The sequence below is a fragment of the Mchenga conophoros genome, linkage group LG3 (genome assembly GCF_057382185.1).
Source record: "Mchenga conophoros isolate Kocher_MC1m ecotype Shallow Benthic linkage group LG3, M_conophoros_male_GT1.1, whole genome shotgun sequence".
Classification (NCBI taxonomy): domain Eukaryota; kingdom Metazoa; phylum Chordata; class Actinopteri; order Cichliformes; family Cichlidae; genus Mchenga; species Mchenga conophoros.
Window position 1 is genome coordinate 58,150,416 of NC_140528.1, and position 16,130 is coordinate 58,166,545.

General features: G+C 40.5%; 1 protein-coding gene across 1 annotated transcript; it reads right to left on the reverse strand.

The window, feature by feature from the left end:
* Window positions 1-2,989: 2,989 nt before the first annotated feature.
* LOC146579737 (serine protease 27-like) lies at window positions 2,990-12,666 on the reverse strand. The gene is made up of 6 exons (XM_085264473.1): window positions 12,607-12,666; window positions 12,169-12,189; window positions 9,802-9,964; window positions 4,965-5,227; window positions 4,731-4,879; window positions 2,990-3,830 (listed from the first exon to the last, which is right to left on the reverse strand). Exons 1-6 carry the CDS (start codon window positions 12,662-12,664, stop codon window positions 3,447-3,449), a joined length of 1,038 nt encoding a protein of 345 aa, XP_085120599.1. The 5' UTR covers window positions 12,665-12,666; the 3' UTR covers window positions 2,990-3,446.
* Window positions 12,667-16,130: the final 3,464 nt, after the last annotated feature.

Consider the following 16,130-nt stretch of genomic DNA (forward strand, 5'->3'; position numbering starts at 1 on the left):
GCTGATGCATATAAAGCATCCAGGTACGACCTCCGAAAGTCCATAAAAAAGGCCAGAAAGGACTACAGGGACAAAATGGAGTCCAGCTACCACAGCTTTGACACCAGGCGACTGTGGAATGGACTGCGCTGCATCACTGACTACAAGAAGGTCAACACAGTCAGTGTTCAGCCCACTGCATCTCTTGCAGACGAGCTTAACAACTTCTATGCTCGTTTTGACGCAGACAACAGAGAGCAGATACTCTACCATCAGGAGGACAGTGAGGCTGCAACTCTAACTCTGAAAACAGAAGCTGTGAGATGGACCTTTAAAAAGGTAAATCCTCACAAAGCTCCAGGACCAGACGGCATCCCAGGCCGGCTACTCAGAGTGTGTGCAGACGAGCTGGCAGAGGTGTTCACCAACATCTTCAACCTCTCCCTGAGGCAGTCAGTGGTCCCCACGTCCCTCAAAGCATCCACCATCATTCCCGTTCCCCGAAAATCAGTGGTCTCCTGTCTGAATAACTACCGTCCTGTTGCACTGACATCCGTCATCATGAAGTGCCTGGAGCGGCTGGTCAAAGGTCATATCTGCTCCTCCCTCCCTGACACACTGGACCCTCTTCAGTTTGCCTATCGGACAAACAGAACCACAGAGGATGCCATCGCCCTGGCAACGCACACCACCCTCACTCACCTGGAAAAAGGGAATACATATGCAAGGATGCTCTTCATCGACTACAGCTCGGCATTTAACACCATCATCCCCTCAAAACTTGCCACGAAGCTCGTCGACTTTGGGCTGGGAACACCGATCTGCAGATGGATTCTAAACTTCCTCACAAACAGGCCCCAGGTGGTGAGAGTTGGTAAGCACACCTCCTCACCACTCATCCTAAACACAGGTACGCCACAGGGTTGTGTGCTTAGCCCCCTCCTATATTCCCTGTTCACACATGACTGTGTTACTAAACAAGAGTCCAACATCATCATCAAGTTTGCGGATGACACAACCATCATAGGCCTCATCACAGACAACGATGAGACGGCCTATAGAGAGGAGGCGATGGCGCTGTACGAGTGGTGTCTGGAAAATAACCTGACTCTCAACATCAGCAAAACTAGAGAGATGATAGTGGACTACGGGAAACGACCAGTCAGAGAACACCAGCCCATCCACATCAACGGTGTCAAGGTCGAAAGGGTCAGCAGATTCAAGTTCCCTGGAGTCAACATCACTGAGGACTTCTCCTGGACCCTTCACACAGACACTGCTATCAGGAAAGCTCGCCAGCGGCTTTACTTCCTGAGGAGGCTGAGGAAGTTTGACATGAACGCCAACATCACCTCAAATTTCTACAGGTGTGCAATTGAGAGCTTGCTGACAAGCTGCATCACAGTTTGGTACGGAAGCTGCTCTGCCAGCAGCCGTAAATCACTACAGAGGGCGGTGAAGGCAGCAGAGCACATCACTGGTACGAGGCTTCCTGCCATTCAGGACATTCATCTCCATCGATGCCTCCGTAAAGCACACAGCATCATCAAGGACCACAGCCACCCAGCACATCAGCTCTTCTCCTTGTTACCATCTGGCAGACGTTACAGGAGCCTGTCTGCTCGGACTACAAGACTTAAAAACAGTTTTACCACCAAGCCATACGACACCTCAACCACAACACTTAAACACACACAACACAGCACTCAGAAGCTACCCTGCAGCTTCACAAGTACTCTGTTTAATCTGCACTGGTCACTCCACTTTATTGTCATTGATATTTATATTTAAAAGTGCAATACTGTAATTTTCTGCTGCTCATTCCTGTGCAATATCCCATCTGCCCTCCCGTCATATTTCTTTTCAAGATTTTCTTATTTAATCACTAGTGTACATATATTTAGTCATCTTTTCTCTTTTACCATGTCTCTCTAATATTTTGCTCCTTACTATTTTTCTATTTTCTTTATTATTTTATTTTATTATATTTTTTCCTATTGTATCATGCTGCTGAGTGACTGCTGCTCGTCAAACACATTTCATTGCAATGTTGACCCTGTGCTAACTTGCATATGACAAATAAAACTGAAAACTAAAAACCTTTTTGTATACACACCTGGTGGACGTTTGTAAATAAATTCTCTTGTGTGCATCTGACCTCTGAGTCCTGCGTGTGAGTCCTCCATGTCAACCGTAACAGAACTACCTACCCTCTTCCTGTAACCACTTCCTGGGTCTCATTTCAGGGGCTCAGTATTTTTGTCACTGAGCAGTGACAAAATAATCTCATGATAGTCTTTCTGGTTTAGCAAAACTATGCATCTACCCTTGTCTGCCACAAGGATGATAATGTTGTTGTCATTACTAAGTGATGTGAGTGCCTTCCTCTCCTCCATGCTGATGTTGGATGCTAGGGGCTTTACATTGCTGAGACAGGCTGAAAAATTCGTCCGTAGTTGCTCTGCTTCCACATCTGCAACATTGTTATTTCAAATTGCTGTTTCTGTGGCTGTGTATAAGATTGGGGAAACCTGCAGTCAGCTGAGACTGAAGAAGTCACTTGGATAAGTGATGAAATTTTTCTCTCACTGAAAACGCTACGTCCAGATGAACAGAATCAACTTTTTGAGATTAATGGTGAAAAGCATAAGCCTGTGGTCAGGTCCGTTTCTAATGCCACACATACATATTTAATTTGTTTTTTGTTTTTGTTTTTTTCATTTTCTCATCTTCTCTTATTTTTCCATCATCGCATTAGAAAAAAATAGCAGACTTTCTGATACAAAAACTGATGGTACAAATGCTGTTAAATGTATGATGCTGGTTTAGCAATGCCTTCTCTATGAGGAAAAGTTATGTTGCACAATACGTTTCGAGGCACTCTAATGTAAAGAAAATATCTAGCTGGCAACATCAAGCTTGTGAATGATAGTCCTACCAACTCAACAACGAATACTATTTATTTAAATAACTCAAAATAGAATACAAAAGAATGCAGCACAGTAAATAGTATTTTAAAATTGCATGTTTTAATCATCAAAAGTGTAAGCATACCAAAACATGATTTGAACAGACCACAGATATATGCCCATATATAACGTGTTAACATTTAAAGAGAATTACTAAATAATGTTTAAAATGTATTACTTCAAATTTGCCAGGCTGTAGTTTTAAATCATTACTGAAGTCATGGAAATACATCAGATAAAGATTAGCCAATCACTGTAATTGAGAAACAGGATATAAGAAATTGTTGCCATTTTCAGATAAACAAATATTTCATGTCCAAATGTTTAAACTGTCCACTTCTTCTTCTCTTATGGTATCAACAGTTAGTCTAATTTCTACTAATAACTGTTTCGTTTCCCTTGTGAAGTGCCCAGAAACTTAAAGCTGTCCCATAAATCTCTTGGAGTAATGATTATTTCAACTTAGTATTTGAGTACAGGACTAGTAAATGTGTTGAGTTACATTCCACCACTTCCAAAAAACACTTGGAGCAACACAACAAGAACACAGAGAGAGGTGAAGTGAGTGAAGTGGATCAGGTTTTCACCACTGCAAAACAAACTGTCACTGTCACATGGGGTGGTGGGTGGTGTATCTGTAGTGGGTGGTGTTGATGTGGGGCAGGTGAAGATTAAGTCATAGTCAAAGTCCAGGGTGAAGTAGTTAACAAAGCCTGGTGGTGTTCCGGTGACGGTGGTGGTGATCCAGTTTTGGTACTGGGACACACGAGCGTAGACTCCAGGACTATTAGGCAAGGCGCAGCCTTGACCAAAACTCACGACTCCACTCTGGATCCAGATACCGCTATTATCTTTTGTCACAAGTGGTCCCCCCGAGTCTCCCTGTGAAAAAAGTGTAAAAGTTGTTAAAACAGATTGAGATCAGTTGAACATCTCATGGAGCTTAATTTCTACTAAATACATAAAATGTTTCCGGAGATGTTTGTGTTAATTGTCAATCAGACACACAACTTTTGCTGATTAGTTACAGTATCACCCAACACACTCAACTGCACGTCACTACATGATGTGATGTCACTGACAGAAATTATCACAAAACCTTTGGGAAAACCTTTATAGAATAAATTAAATACATCTAAGTGAAAATAATTACGAATTATGAGTAAATGAGCTTCAATGCAAAGCCTCTTTTCCACCAGTACCTTCTCAGCTTGACTCTACTTTACTTGGTTTCTGCCATTTTGTCGTACAATAGAGCACCACCTGCGTTGTATCATTAAAGCAACATGACAGAAAGTCCACTGACCTGAACACAAACTAACCATGGAAGGCTTCGAGGGGATTCTCTACCTGCTACTTGGTCTATGGTGGCTCTCGGACCATGGTGTTGGTTTCTGTGTACCCATTTCTGTTGTTGCATGCCTTCAAAATGGTGCTTTTGATTACTGTTAAGGAGTGACTCTCATGAGTCCTTGAGCTACACCACTGACTGGCCTATCAGTGACATGCAGTCTCTTGATGTCACATTTTTGTATCGATTTCGTTTGCTTGGAATACCGGCCGAGCAGTACTAAAGGAAAAAAAAAAAAGTACCTGGTACCAGGTGATAACACCTAACGAAAACCCTGAAAACTGAGTTGAGTCAAGTAGGTGCTAATGGAATAGGGCTATAATGTTAATAATCATAAACACTACTACAGAAAAGCAGTGAGTGGTTAAAAGCTGATAGTCAATGCAGTCAATTAGGCCTTACATTACAAATAAGCACAAAGTGGTAGTCACCTGACATGAATCCTTCCCGCCATTTTGCAGTCCAGCACAGATCATGTTATCTGTGATTGCAGCGAAGTTTTGTAATTCGCATCTGCACTGGTTGTTTCCCACTATTGGTACATTCACCTCCTGCAGAATCTCTGGGGTGGAACCACCACCTAATTGAGAAATGTTAAAAGGAAGATCATTTTTACTGAATCATTTATCACTAATAAAAGAAAATACATATTTTAAAAAACTTACTTTCTAGGGTACCAAAGCCAGTGACCCAGCTGCTGGTGCCACTGTTGAAAGTGCTGCCTGCTGCGGCTAAGCAGACTGGCTGAATGTAGTCTGTGAAATTCACAGGAGTCGACAGCTGCAGGAGGCACATGTCATTCTCATATGTTGCAGCATTGTAGTCGGGATGGCAGATGATGTTTTCAAGTGTCACAGTAACTGCATTTGGGTTTGGACCAGACGCGGTGTTGTGGCCCAGAGTCACTTTTGTGGTGTGAAGATCAGCACTTGAATGAAAGAAAAAATATAGTTATTTTTATAGCATTGCATAGTGATCATTATCATTGAACTACCGTCACAACCAGGTAGCAACAGATGGTTGTGAGATTTTGATGATAAATATATACAGTGGCTTCCCAAAGTATTCGGCCCCCTTGAACTTTTCCACATTTTGTCACATTACAGCCACAAACATGAATCAATTTTATTGGAATCCCACGTGGAAGACCAATACAAAGTGGTGTACACGTGAGAAGTGGAATGAAAATCATACATGATTCCAAACATTTTTTACAAATAAATAACTGAAAAGTGGGGTGTGTGTAATTATTCAGCCCCCTGAGTCAATACTTTGTAGAACCCCTTTTTGCTGCAATTACAGCTGCCAGTCTTTTAGGGTATGTCTCTACCAGCTTTGCACATCTAGAAACTGAAATCCTTGCCCATTCTTCTTTGCAAAACAGCTCCAGCTCAGTCAGATTAGACGAACAGCGTTTGAGAACTGCAGTTTTAGATCTTGCCACAGGTTCTCGATTGGATTTAGATCTGGACTTTGACTGGGCCATTCGAACACATGGATATGTTTTGTTTTAAACCATTCCATTGTTGCCCTGGCTTTATGTTTAGGGTCGTTGTGCTGCTGGAAGGTGAACCTCCGCCTAGTGATGTGACGTTCTGTATCGAGGCTTCGAAGCGTGTGTCGAGTAATGGAGGGGGCGTTTCCGCGAAGCGCGTATCGAGGCTTGCTTCATTTATGGGAGGAGCTGAAAATGATGACGTCCGAAGCCTCGCTGCCCGGCTGTACCACGTGACTGGTTCAGGAAGCGGTTCGAACTGTACCGCGAGCTATGACAGCGATATACACCCCTCAGACTCCATTCAAAATGTGGGTGTTTGATGGAGAGTTGCGGTTAGTGAGAGAGAGTTAGAGACAGTTTGGAGAGAGGTTGGAGGTTTATGAGAGTGAGGAGAGAAAGTCAGGAGAGAATGGAGCCAGCTACGAAGAGAAGGATGTCCTCCCCTGTGTGGGAACATTTTGAGCTTATATCTCCCAACAAGGTATGTAAATTTCCACAGAAGATGTATTTTCATAATACTGATGGTGCAATAAAACCTATGTTAAGCTGTCTGTACTTTTGTACAAGGTGAGGTGTTTGCTATGTGCCAGGGAGCTGGGATATAACAACAACACCTTATCCATGCAGCAGCGCCTCTTCTTTCTCAGGAGACTGAAAAGATTCGGCATGAGCCCCCGCATCCTCAGGACCTTCTATCACTGTGCCATTGAGAGCATCCTCACTGGATGCATCACCACCTGGTATGGCAACAGCACCGCCTACAACTGCAAAGTTCTCCAGCGAGTAGTGCGGTGCTCTGAACGGATAATTGGAGGTGAGCTTCCCTCCCTCCAAGACATCTACAGGAAGCGCTGCCTGAGGAAAGCGGGGAGGATCATCAAGGACTCCAGTCACCCCAGCCATAAACTGTTCAGACTGCTTCCATCAGGAAGGAGGTTCTGCAGCATCCGGTCCCGTACCAGCAGACTGAGAGACAGCTTTTTCCATCAGGCCATCAGACTGCTGAACACGTCATAGACACCTCAGCTTCACTACTGGAACTTTAACATTATGCACTCCATACTGTACAGTAACGCCACTGTTTTGCACATGTCTCAACTCTGTATATTTATTTTATATATTTTATTTATTGTTTACTCTATTTAATTTGTAAAATATGTGTATACACACACACACACACACACACACACACACACACACACACACACACACACACACACACACACAAAATATTTAGTATACACATCCAGAAATGCATACACTATTATATATTGTACATATATTTATTAGTTTCAGATGTAGCCATTATCGTATTTTGCTTGTTTACATTATTGTATTTGCACAACTCTGTTGCTTGTGAAGCTCGCACACAAGAATTTCACTCACATGTGCTGTACCAATGTACCTGCACATGTGATGTGACAATAAAAGTGATTTGATTTGATTTGATTTGATTTGCTTAGGCACTATAGAGCTATGCATGAGAATAAGGGGAACACCGATTGTGGAGCAAGACCAGGTGAGCCATCAAATGCCATGATAATATAGCATGCAGTAATGTTACTAAATGATATAACAATATTATACAATGCAATAAGTTATGTGTGTGATATTTCTATTTGTGCTTTATCTTTATTGTCTTTCCCCAGGAGAACAATCTCAAATAGATGAAGACCTGGTTAGCATGGTGATTGAGGACTCCCAGCCATTTAGCATTGTGCAGGACAAAGGATTTAAAAGATGTGTTAAATCATTAAATCCTAGCTATGTTCTCCCCACTAAAAGGTCATAAAAGCAGTGAAAATTTAGTTTTTACAGAATAAAATGTGAACAGGCAGGACTGAGGCTCAAAGCCTCAGTGTGTAGCTGTCCATACCTCAACGTTACAAAAGCACAACTGCTGTCCACACCCCAACCACACCTCACCTCACGGTAAATGATCATTTCCATTTTAAACATTTCCAAATGATCATTTTCCATACTGCCAGTATAAATATACACAGTATACTGCATCACTACAATATACATGTTTTACACACTCCTTTTGTTGTTCACATTTACAGGCTGTGTGCAAAAGGCCTCACTCTTCAAATTCATGCCAACTACTATTTTTACGTCCAGTAGGTGTCCTACTAGAGCAAATGAAGCTTCAAGAAGCTTTGCACTGGAGTGAACCACTTGGATGAAAAGCTTCAGTGCTTCATGAAGCTTCATCTGCCCATCACTAGCCATCACAGAGCAGCTGTATTTGTACTGACATTAGATTACACACAGGTGCACTCTATTTAGTCATTAGCACTCATCAGGCAATGTCTATGGGCAACTGACTGCACTGAGATCAAAGGGGGCTGAATAATTATGCACACCCCACTTTGCAGTTATTTATTTGTAAAAAATGTTTGGAATCATGTATGATTTTCGTTCCACTTCTCATGTGTACACCACTTTGTATTGGTCTTTCACGTGGAATTCCAATAAAATTGATTCATGTTTGTGGCTGTAATGTGACAAAATGTGGAAAAGTTCAAGGGGGCCGAATACTTTTGCAAGCCACTGTTTAAATTGAATCATTTCATTCAAACACTGAAGAGCCGTTGTAGTCCAAGAAAATGATTTTGATGGATGGGCATTTCCTCTATCCCTGCATGTGCGTGTGCACGTGAGTTGAATGGTGAGGCTTACTTTTGTGCATAGCTAGAGTTTGTTATCTTTTGACAGAACAAAGTTAGCAGGTTCCCAACTTACATCTTCATGCTAAACTTGCATGCTGCTGGGGGCCTGGATCTCCTCCATACCTGCTTCATACCCTGGTGGACGGGGCTGTGGCTCCCCACACTCCCTAGCAGATCGTTACATGGAGAAACCTTTGGAATACAAGCATGCTGATCCACACAGGTGTGCACACAGGTGTACACACGGGTGTTCACAGACACGGACTACACCTTTCTTGGCTGCTGCCTCAAAGCACATTGTGCGCTGTCTATCTTGCGTGCTGCACAATATCGTTTAATATTTAGTATCTACTGTTATCTACTTCTAGCTAGTTTATTGTGATGGTGCTGTTTTTTATTATGTTGCTCTTTTTTTTGTTTGCTTTCTCTTCTGTTTTTTTTTCTCCATACAGGTGATCCAGGTGTTTTGTTTGTTTTTCTTTCTTCCCCCCTTTCTCACCGTCTCTTCTCCCCTTTGGTTTTCTTTCTCTCCCTCTCTTTCTTTCATTCTTTCTCCCTGTCCTATCACCCAGTCATGTCTGTCCCATTTTTAGCAACTGAAAATAAAATAAATTCATAATTATAATAAAGGTCAATCAAATGGACCAATATGGCAAGGCCATGATGATCCACTTGGTAAAATAAATCCGCTTGGCATCTTTCTTGGCCTTAAGACAACAATTCTGATGGCTATAGATCCAAACGGGACACAAAAAAAAAAACAAAAAAAAAAAAACTTGCATGCTGCTGATTGTAAGTTCACATCGGATGGAAAGACGTGACTGGTATTAAGTTTCTCATCTAACCCTGGCTGTTACTCAGCGTTGTCACAATTTGATCACAACATTACATTATTAAGAAATGTGTTACTACCAACTGTGAGTTGAAAATTATCAGTGGAGAAATTACTCTAAAAACTGTTGGGGTGCTTTTGAGTAAATGTGTGCAATTAGTTTTTTTAAGACTTTAAAAATGTCCTTTCACTAATTTCAGAAAAAGAAAACATCAGTTGGTTATGAACAAAAATATTAAAATCACTGTGCAATAACATCCATTGCCTTACATGCCGAACAGGCCACCTGTCCATCACAGGGATACCCCAGAGAGGGACAGAGACACACACTCTCGCTTCCATAACCAATTAAAAAAAATATTTAGCCTTTAAAAAGTGTTGTCTGCAGAAGAAACCCACATGGCACAGGGAGAATATGTAAACTCTACTCCAAGAGGTTGAAACCTCCAACAGGCGTTAACCACTGCACCACCACAGAAACACTTGCAGTGTTGACTTACGGTGTAATGCAGTGAGCAGCTGTCAGCACCCAGTCGTTGGAGATTAGGGACCCTCCACAGAAAAAAGAGCCATCTTTGGATAAAGATACCTGCCAGGGCCAACTTCCAGGGGCTGCATCTTCACCTCCTACGATTCTAGGATTTTTAATAACCCTGCCACATGCTGAGAGAATAAGACACAACAGTTAAATACTGAATATGTTGATAAGCCACAGCATTATAGGGAGTGCAGAATTATTAGGCAAATGAGTATTTTGTCCACATCATCCTCTTCATGCATGTTGTCTTACTCCAAGCTGTATAGGCTCAAAAGCCTACTACCAATTAAGCATATTAGGTGATGTGCATCTCTGTAATGAGAAGGGGTGTGGTCTAATGACATCAACACCCTATATCAGGTGTGCATAATTATTGGGCAACGTCCTTTCCTTTGGCAAAATGGGTCAAAAGAAGGACTTGACAGGCTCAGAAAAGTCAAAAATAGTGAGATATCTTGCAGAGGGATGCAGCAGTCTCAAAATTGCAAAGCTTCTGAAGCGTGATCATCGAACAATCAAGCGTTTCATTCAAAATAGTCAACAGGGTCGCAAGAAGCGTGTGGAAAACCAAGGCGCCAAATAACTGCCCATGAACTGAGAAAAGTCAAGCGTGCAGCTGCCAAGATGCCACTTGCCGCCAGTTTGGCCATATTTCAGAGCTGCAACATCACTGGAGTGCCCAAAAGCACAAGGTGTGCAATACTCAGAGACATGGCCAAGGTAAGAAAGGCTGAAAGACGACCACCACTGAACAAGACACACAAGCTGAAATGTCAAGACTGGGCCAAGAAATATCTCAAGACTGGTTTTTCTAAGGTTTTATGGACTGATGAAATGAGAGTGAGTCTTGATGGGCCAGATGGATGGGCCCGTGGCTGGATTGGTAAAGGGCAGAGAGCTCCAGTCTGACTCAGACGCCAGCAAGGTGGAGGTGGAGTACTGGTTTGTGCTGGTATCATCAAAGATGAGCTTGTGGGGCCTTTTCGGGTTGAGGATGGAGTCAAGCTCAACTCCCAGTCCTACTGCCAGTTTCTGGAAGACACCTTCTTCAAGCAGTGGTACAGGAAGAAGTCTGCATCCTTCAAGAAAAACATGATTTTCATGCAGGACAATGCTCCATCACACGCGTCCAAGTACTCCACAGCGTGGCTGGCAAGAAAGGGTATAAAAGAAGAAAAACTAATGACATGGCCACCTCGTTCACCTGATCTGAACCCCATTGAGAACCTGTGGTCCATCATCAAATGTGAGATTTACAAGGAGGGAAAACAGTACACCTCTCTGAACAGTGTCTGGGAGGCTGTGGTTGCTGCTGCACGCAATGTTGATGGTGAACAGATCAAAACACTGACAGAATCCATGGACGGCAGGCTTTTGAGAGTCCTTGCAAAGAAAGGTGGCTATATTGGTCGCTGATTTGTTTTTGTTTTGTTTTTGAATGTCAGAAATGTATATTTGTGAATGTGGAGATGTTATATTGGTTTCACTGGTAAAAATAAATAATTGAAATGGGTATATATTTGTTTTTTTTGTTAAGTTGCCTAATAATTATGCACAGTAATAGTCACCTGCACACACAGATATCCCCCTAAAATAGCTAAAACTAAAAACAAACTAAAAACTACTTCCAAAAACATTCAGCTTTGATATTAATGAGTTTTTTGGGTTCATTGAGAACATGGTTGTTGTTCAATAATAAAATTATTCCTCAAAAATACAACTTGCCTAATAATTCTGCACTCCCTGTATAACCATTCACACGTTCAGTGAGTAACATCTCATGAAGAGTTCTGATGGGAGATGATACATGTTGATGTTATTTTTAGATGTAAAGTCATAAAAACATTGTTGCACATGAACCACACTCAACCACAGAAAAGGTATTTTGTGACATTTTAGTGCAAAATTGTTCAGGGAAAACTTCAAAGAACATAAGAGAGCTAGAGATTAATAATAAGCAATGATTAAATGCACAGTGCTTTATAAACACATGGTGAGTGAAAAAAGGTTAGGGAAGAAGAAACAGTAAAAAAAATCAAGTGTTAAGTCTAATCTTAAAAGTAGAGAGGATGTCGGTCTCCTCAGTGAAAACTGGGAGCAGGTGCCACAAAGGAAGACTCTGCCTCCCATACTCTTACTGATTATCAACGATACAGTAGTTTACTAATACCATTTACCCTGTGGATTTCAACAGATAAATGAAAAATAAAATCTTGACAGATACCCAGCTCAGACGTTCAATTGGCACTCCCATTGGTGTAGGTTTAAATATAATTTAAAAAAAAAGGTTAAGTATGAAAAACTTTCAGAATTGTTCTTGGATGCTTACCAGGCTGCTGTGAATGAACATCTAAAAATTGGAACACAAAGACAAATATATCAAAATAGAGGTAATACACATCATGACTAGTCCATAGTGAATAAGTATTTTTATTCAATTGCAACTAATATGAAATAACTCTAATGTTTAAAACATAATAATAATAATAATAATTAAAATAATTAGTATAATAACATTCTATTCCATATAATTTAGAAGAGAAAATAAAGAAAGAAAAAAATAAGAAGAGCAGAATTTAAGGATGTCAAAAAATTCTTTCCCATCTTGCAGAATGCTACAGGCAGGATGCATTTCATACTATCCAGCTAAAATAAAATTTATTATAAAATTCTTTAGTATCTGTAATTAAACTTTCCACACTTCATCTGAAAGAAGTAATGGGAAAGATTTTAATACTACAAACAGAAATACAATTTTCTCTCTCACCTTCGCCAAAAAGAATGATCATCACAGAGAAAAAGCACAAGAACCGTTGGAGGGCCATTGTTGACTACGCTGGCTTTAATTTGACTTCAACTGTTAAATACTATAAATCTTGTGTTCAGCTCCACCCACAAGCTCACACAACCAGACCTGATTCCCTTCACTCACCACTGAAATAACAATAGTAACAAAAGGTAAAGCAACAAGTCAAACAAGTTGGCCTTTGTTTTGTTTGAGGAACTGTTCAAAGGCTGCACATATTCTTTGAAATACGCACTGGGATTCAAAGAAATATTATGTAAAAGAAGAAACTATTGTATAGTTCTTGGTATATTTTGCCATGCGGTTGGAGGTTGGCATGACTATAAAATCATCTTAACATTGTCACGGAGAATGTGGAAACGTTCAAGGGGGCCGAATACTTTTGCAAGCCACTGTACATGGTTCTCACCTTGAAGCATGGAGGAGAAGGTGTGATAGCATGGTGGTGCTCTGCTGGAGACACTGTTAGGGATTTATTCAAAATTGAAGGCACACTGAACCAGCTTGGCTACCACAGCATCCTGCAGTACTTTGCCATACTGGTGCTCTTGATTGATCTTTATTATTTATTTATTTTTTACTTTTAAGTTATTACAATCGGAACAGACATGACCGGGGATAGGAAAGGGAAAGACGTAGAAAAGAGAAGTTCAAGAAAAGGACAGGGAAAGAAAACAGAGGGGAAGAGGGACAGTGAGAAAAGATCCATTTAATCGCCTTGGCACTTCAATGTTAATGTTAGAACTGATGTTACGAATGCTGTTAAATGTATAATGTTGGTGTAGCAATGGCATGTTTATGAGGAATAAAAACGGTTGCAGAAAAGCTCAACAAAAAGTGTAGTTTAATTACAGATTGAAACATTTTCCTCCCGCCTGTCAATTACCACGTTGTCTTCATCGACAAGCACTGGTGACTGCCTGCTGTACATGTGTCAACAGTCCCAGAGGAGAAAGTGAGTGAGTGATCCTTCAGGGCCAAAGTGGACAACTGGTAAATACAAAGAAAAGCAGAAAAGTTGACATATGTCACTTAAGAGTGAGAATTGATCAAAAGAAGGAGGTTGTGATAAGAATTGGTTGTGATTGATTGGAGCATAATTCACAGCTGTTAGACTTTCAGAAATCTGTTGACTCCTCTCAATCAAATAGGCTGTGATACAGGGATGTTTTCTATGTTAGCGATGGAATATTTGCAATGGTGTTTAATTCATCCAAGAGCTGCGTTTTTTTTCTCTTATTTTAACCCTCCAGTTTTGAATCTTATTTCTTTTATTTCTTTTATTTTTGTTTTTATATGACACAATTTTAAAAAATTGTACCAAAAAGCCATTTTTTAAGAGCTATAATACTTAAGTTTATGATGCACAGTAACCTTTCTGAGTGAGTGTAACAAACCAACAATAAAAACATTAATATTCTTTTATCTTGTCAATGTGAACCTAGACATGACTGAAGTAAGAGTCCAGATGTTGCTAACCATGTTTTGTTGATGTTGTGATGGCATCCTGAGGAATGTAAAATGCTGTGTTGTAGCACAATTTTTCTAACAATATACCTTTCACGTTTGAACAATATATCACGTTATTACAATATACATAATTATCACGTTCGTACAATATAAATATTATATTGTACGAACGTGGTATTATATTGTTCAAATGTGAAAGGTATATTGCACGAACATGAAAAGTATATTGTTAGAACAATAAACTTTTCACGTTATAATGTGATGTAGCTCTATTTTTCTTTTGCCTGGGTGGCAGCTCTACGCTTACGTACTCGGATGAGCTTGCCTCATCCTACAAGTTGTGCCTCCATCTCTTGTGTCCAGATCACACGCTGCACTGCCGTGCTGCTCCACCTTTTCTCTTTCATTTCTGTGTTTGTGCGTGCGCAGTGTGAGAGGCTGCATTGAGGGGCGACAGGATTTCAAACTGGTTTGATTATCATGCGACCATACGATTGATGATTGGGAGCTGGTCGTGAGGTGTTAACTGCTTTTTGTTATCCCATGTATACTACACGATGCACACACGATTAAGGCAAAACTTGGGCCGATCCCCAAAACGGTTGCGCGACTGAAAAATCGGCTCAAAATGGGCCAAAAATCGCACAGTGTATGGCCAGCTTTTGGAGGCTAGCTCCAAACAAACATCTGCAGCTTGGCAGTGTACACAGCACTATAATGACCAGACCTAATTCTTTTGAAAACCATACATCTTTCCACAGGTCCCCACTTCATCAGACATCACCTGGACTCAGAGCTGGATGAGGCCAGCACAAACAGCGGCCTAACCGACTAAGATGATGGATCCATGGGGTCAGGAAAGCCAGAAGCAGAGGAACTGGAGAGGTACCTTTCATGTCCATTCACTGGAGGTGTGGATCTATTGCATGGCTTTCCTCACATCAAGAAGCTGTCGATCAAAGTCAATACAGCTCTTCCTGCATCTGGAGCTTGTGAAGGACTTCTCAGTCATGCAGGACTCCTGTTCACTGCTGAACAGTTACAGCTTCACAGAAAGAACCATGAGAGCAAACTGCTGCTGAAGCTTAACCATCACTTCACTGAGTGAAGAAATGTCACATTTTTGCTAAATATGCAGAAATAGATGCACACCCATACAATTTATGGTAAACTGAGCTGCCTTGTATGAACATATGTTGAAGCTGCCTCGTTCTGTTTTCTCTGAGGCTGCTGTGCCATTTGGAGCAAAAATGAATATAAAGTTTACAGCATATCTTGTCACTGGAAATTGTTTGCACTGTTTATATGTTTATATTATTTACTGTAGGTATTGGTGAAAAAAGCTTTATGTTGTGAAAACAGAAATCTGGAAATTAGAATTGTTGTGCCTTATTTTGTTGATTTTTTTATATATATTCCTTTTGAAAATGGTAAAATCTGTGTATTTATTTATTTTTGTTTGTCTGATAACATTTATTTAAAAAATAAATCTGACATTTCAAACAGTTACTCGCTACTTGAGTAGTCTTTTCGCCAAGTACTTTTTACTCTTACTTGAGCAACTTTTTTGAAGACTACTTTTCACTTTTACTTGAGTAATAATATTTTAAAGTAATGCTACTCTTACTTGAGTACAATTTTTAGATACTCGACCCACCTTGGTAATTAGTTAGATTACTCGTTACTGAAAAAAGTAACGCCGTTTGTAACGTCGTTATTCCCATCACTGTTGATTGATGGGATCGTGAATAATGAGTAATGAATCGTGAATAACATCCCTATGTGCTTTTGTGCTTGAGATCAAAGCAAAGTATTTAAAAAAAAAACAACTCTGATGTATAAGTCAATCAACAAATTGACTTTTCATTATCACACCATGTGTGTTTTTCCTGTCTTACAATAGAAGTTTTCATTGGCAACCACTTAAACTCTCACCGCATGCATGTTTCTTTGTACTGATCAAAAGCAACAAGTCATTCTGGTTGACTATCCACATCATGTCTAAAGGAGGGTAA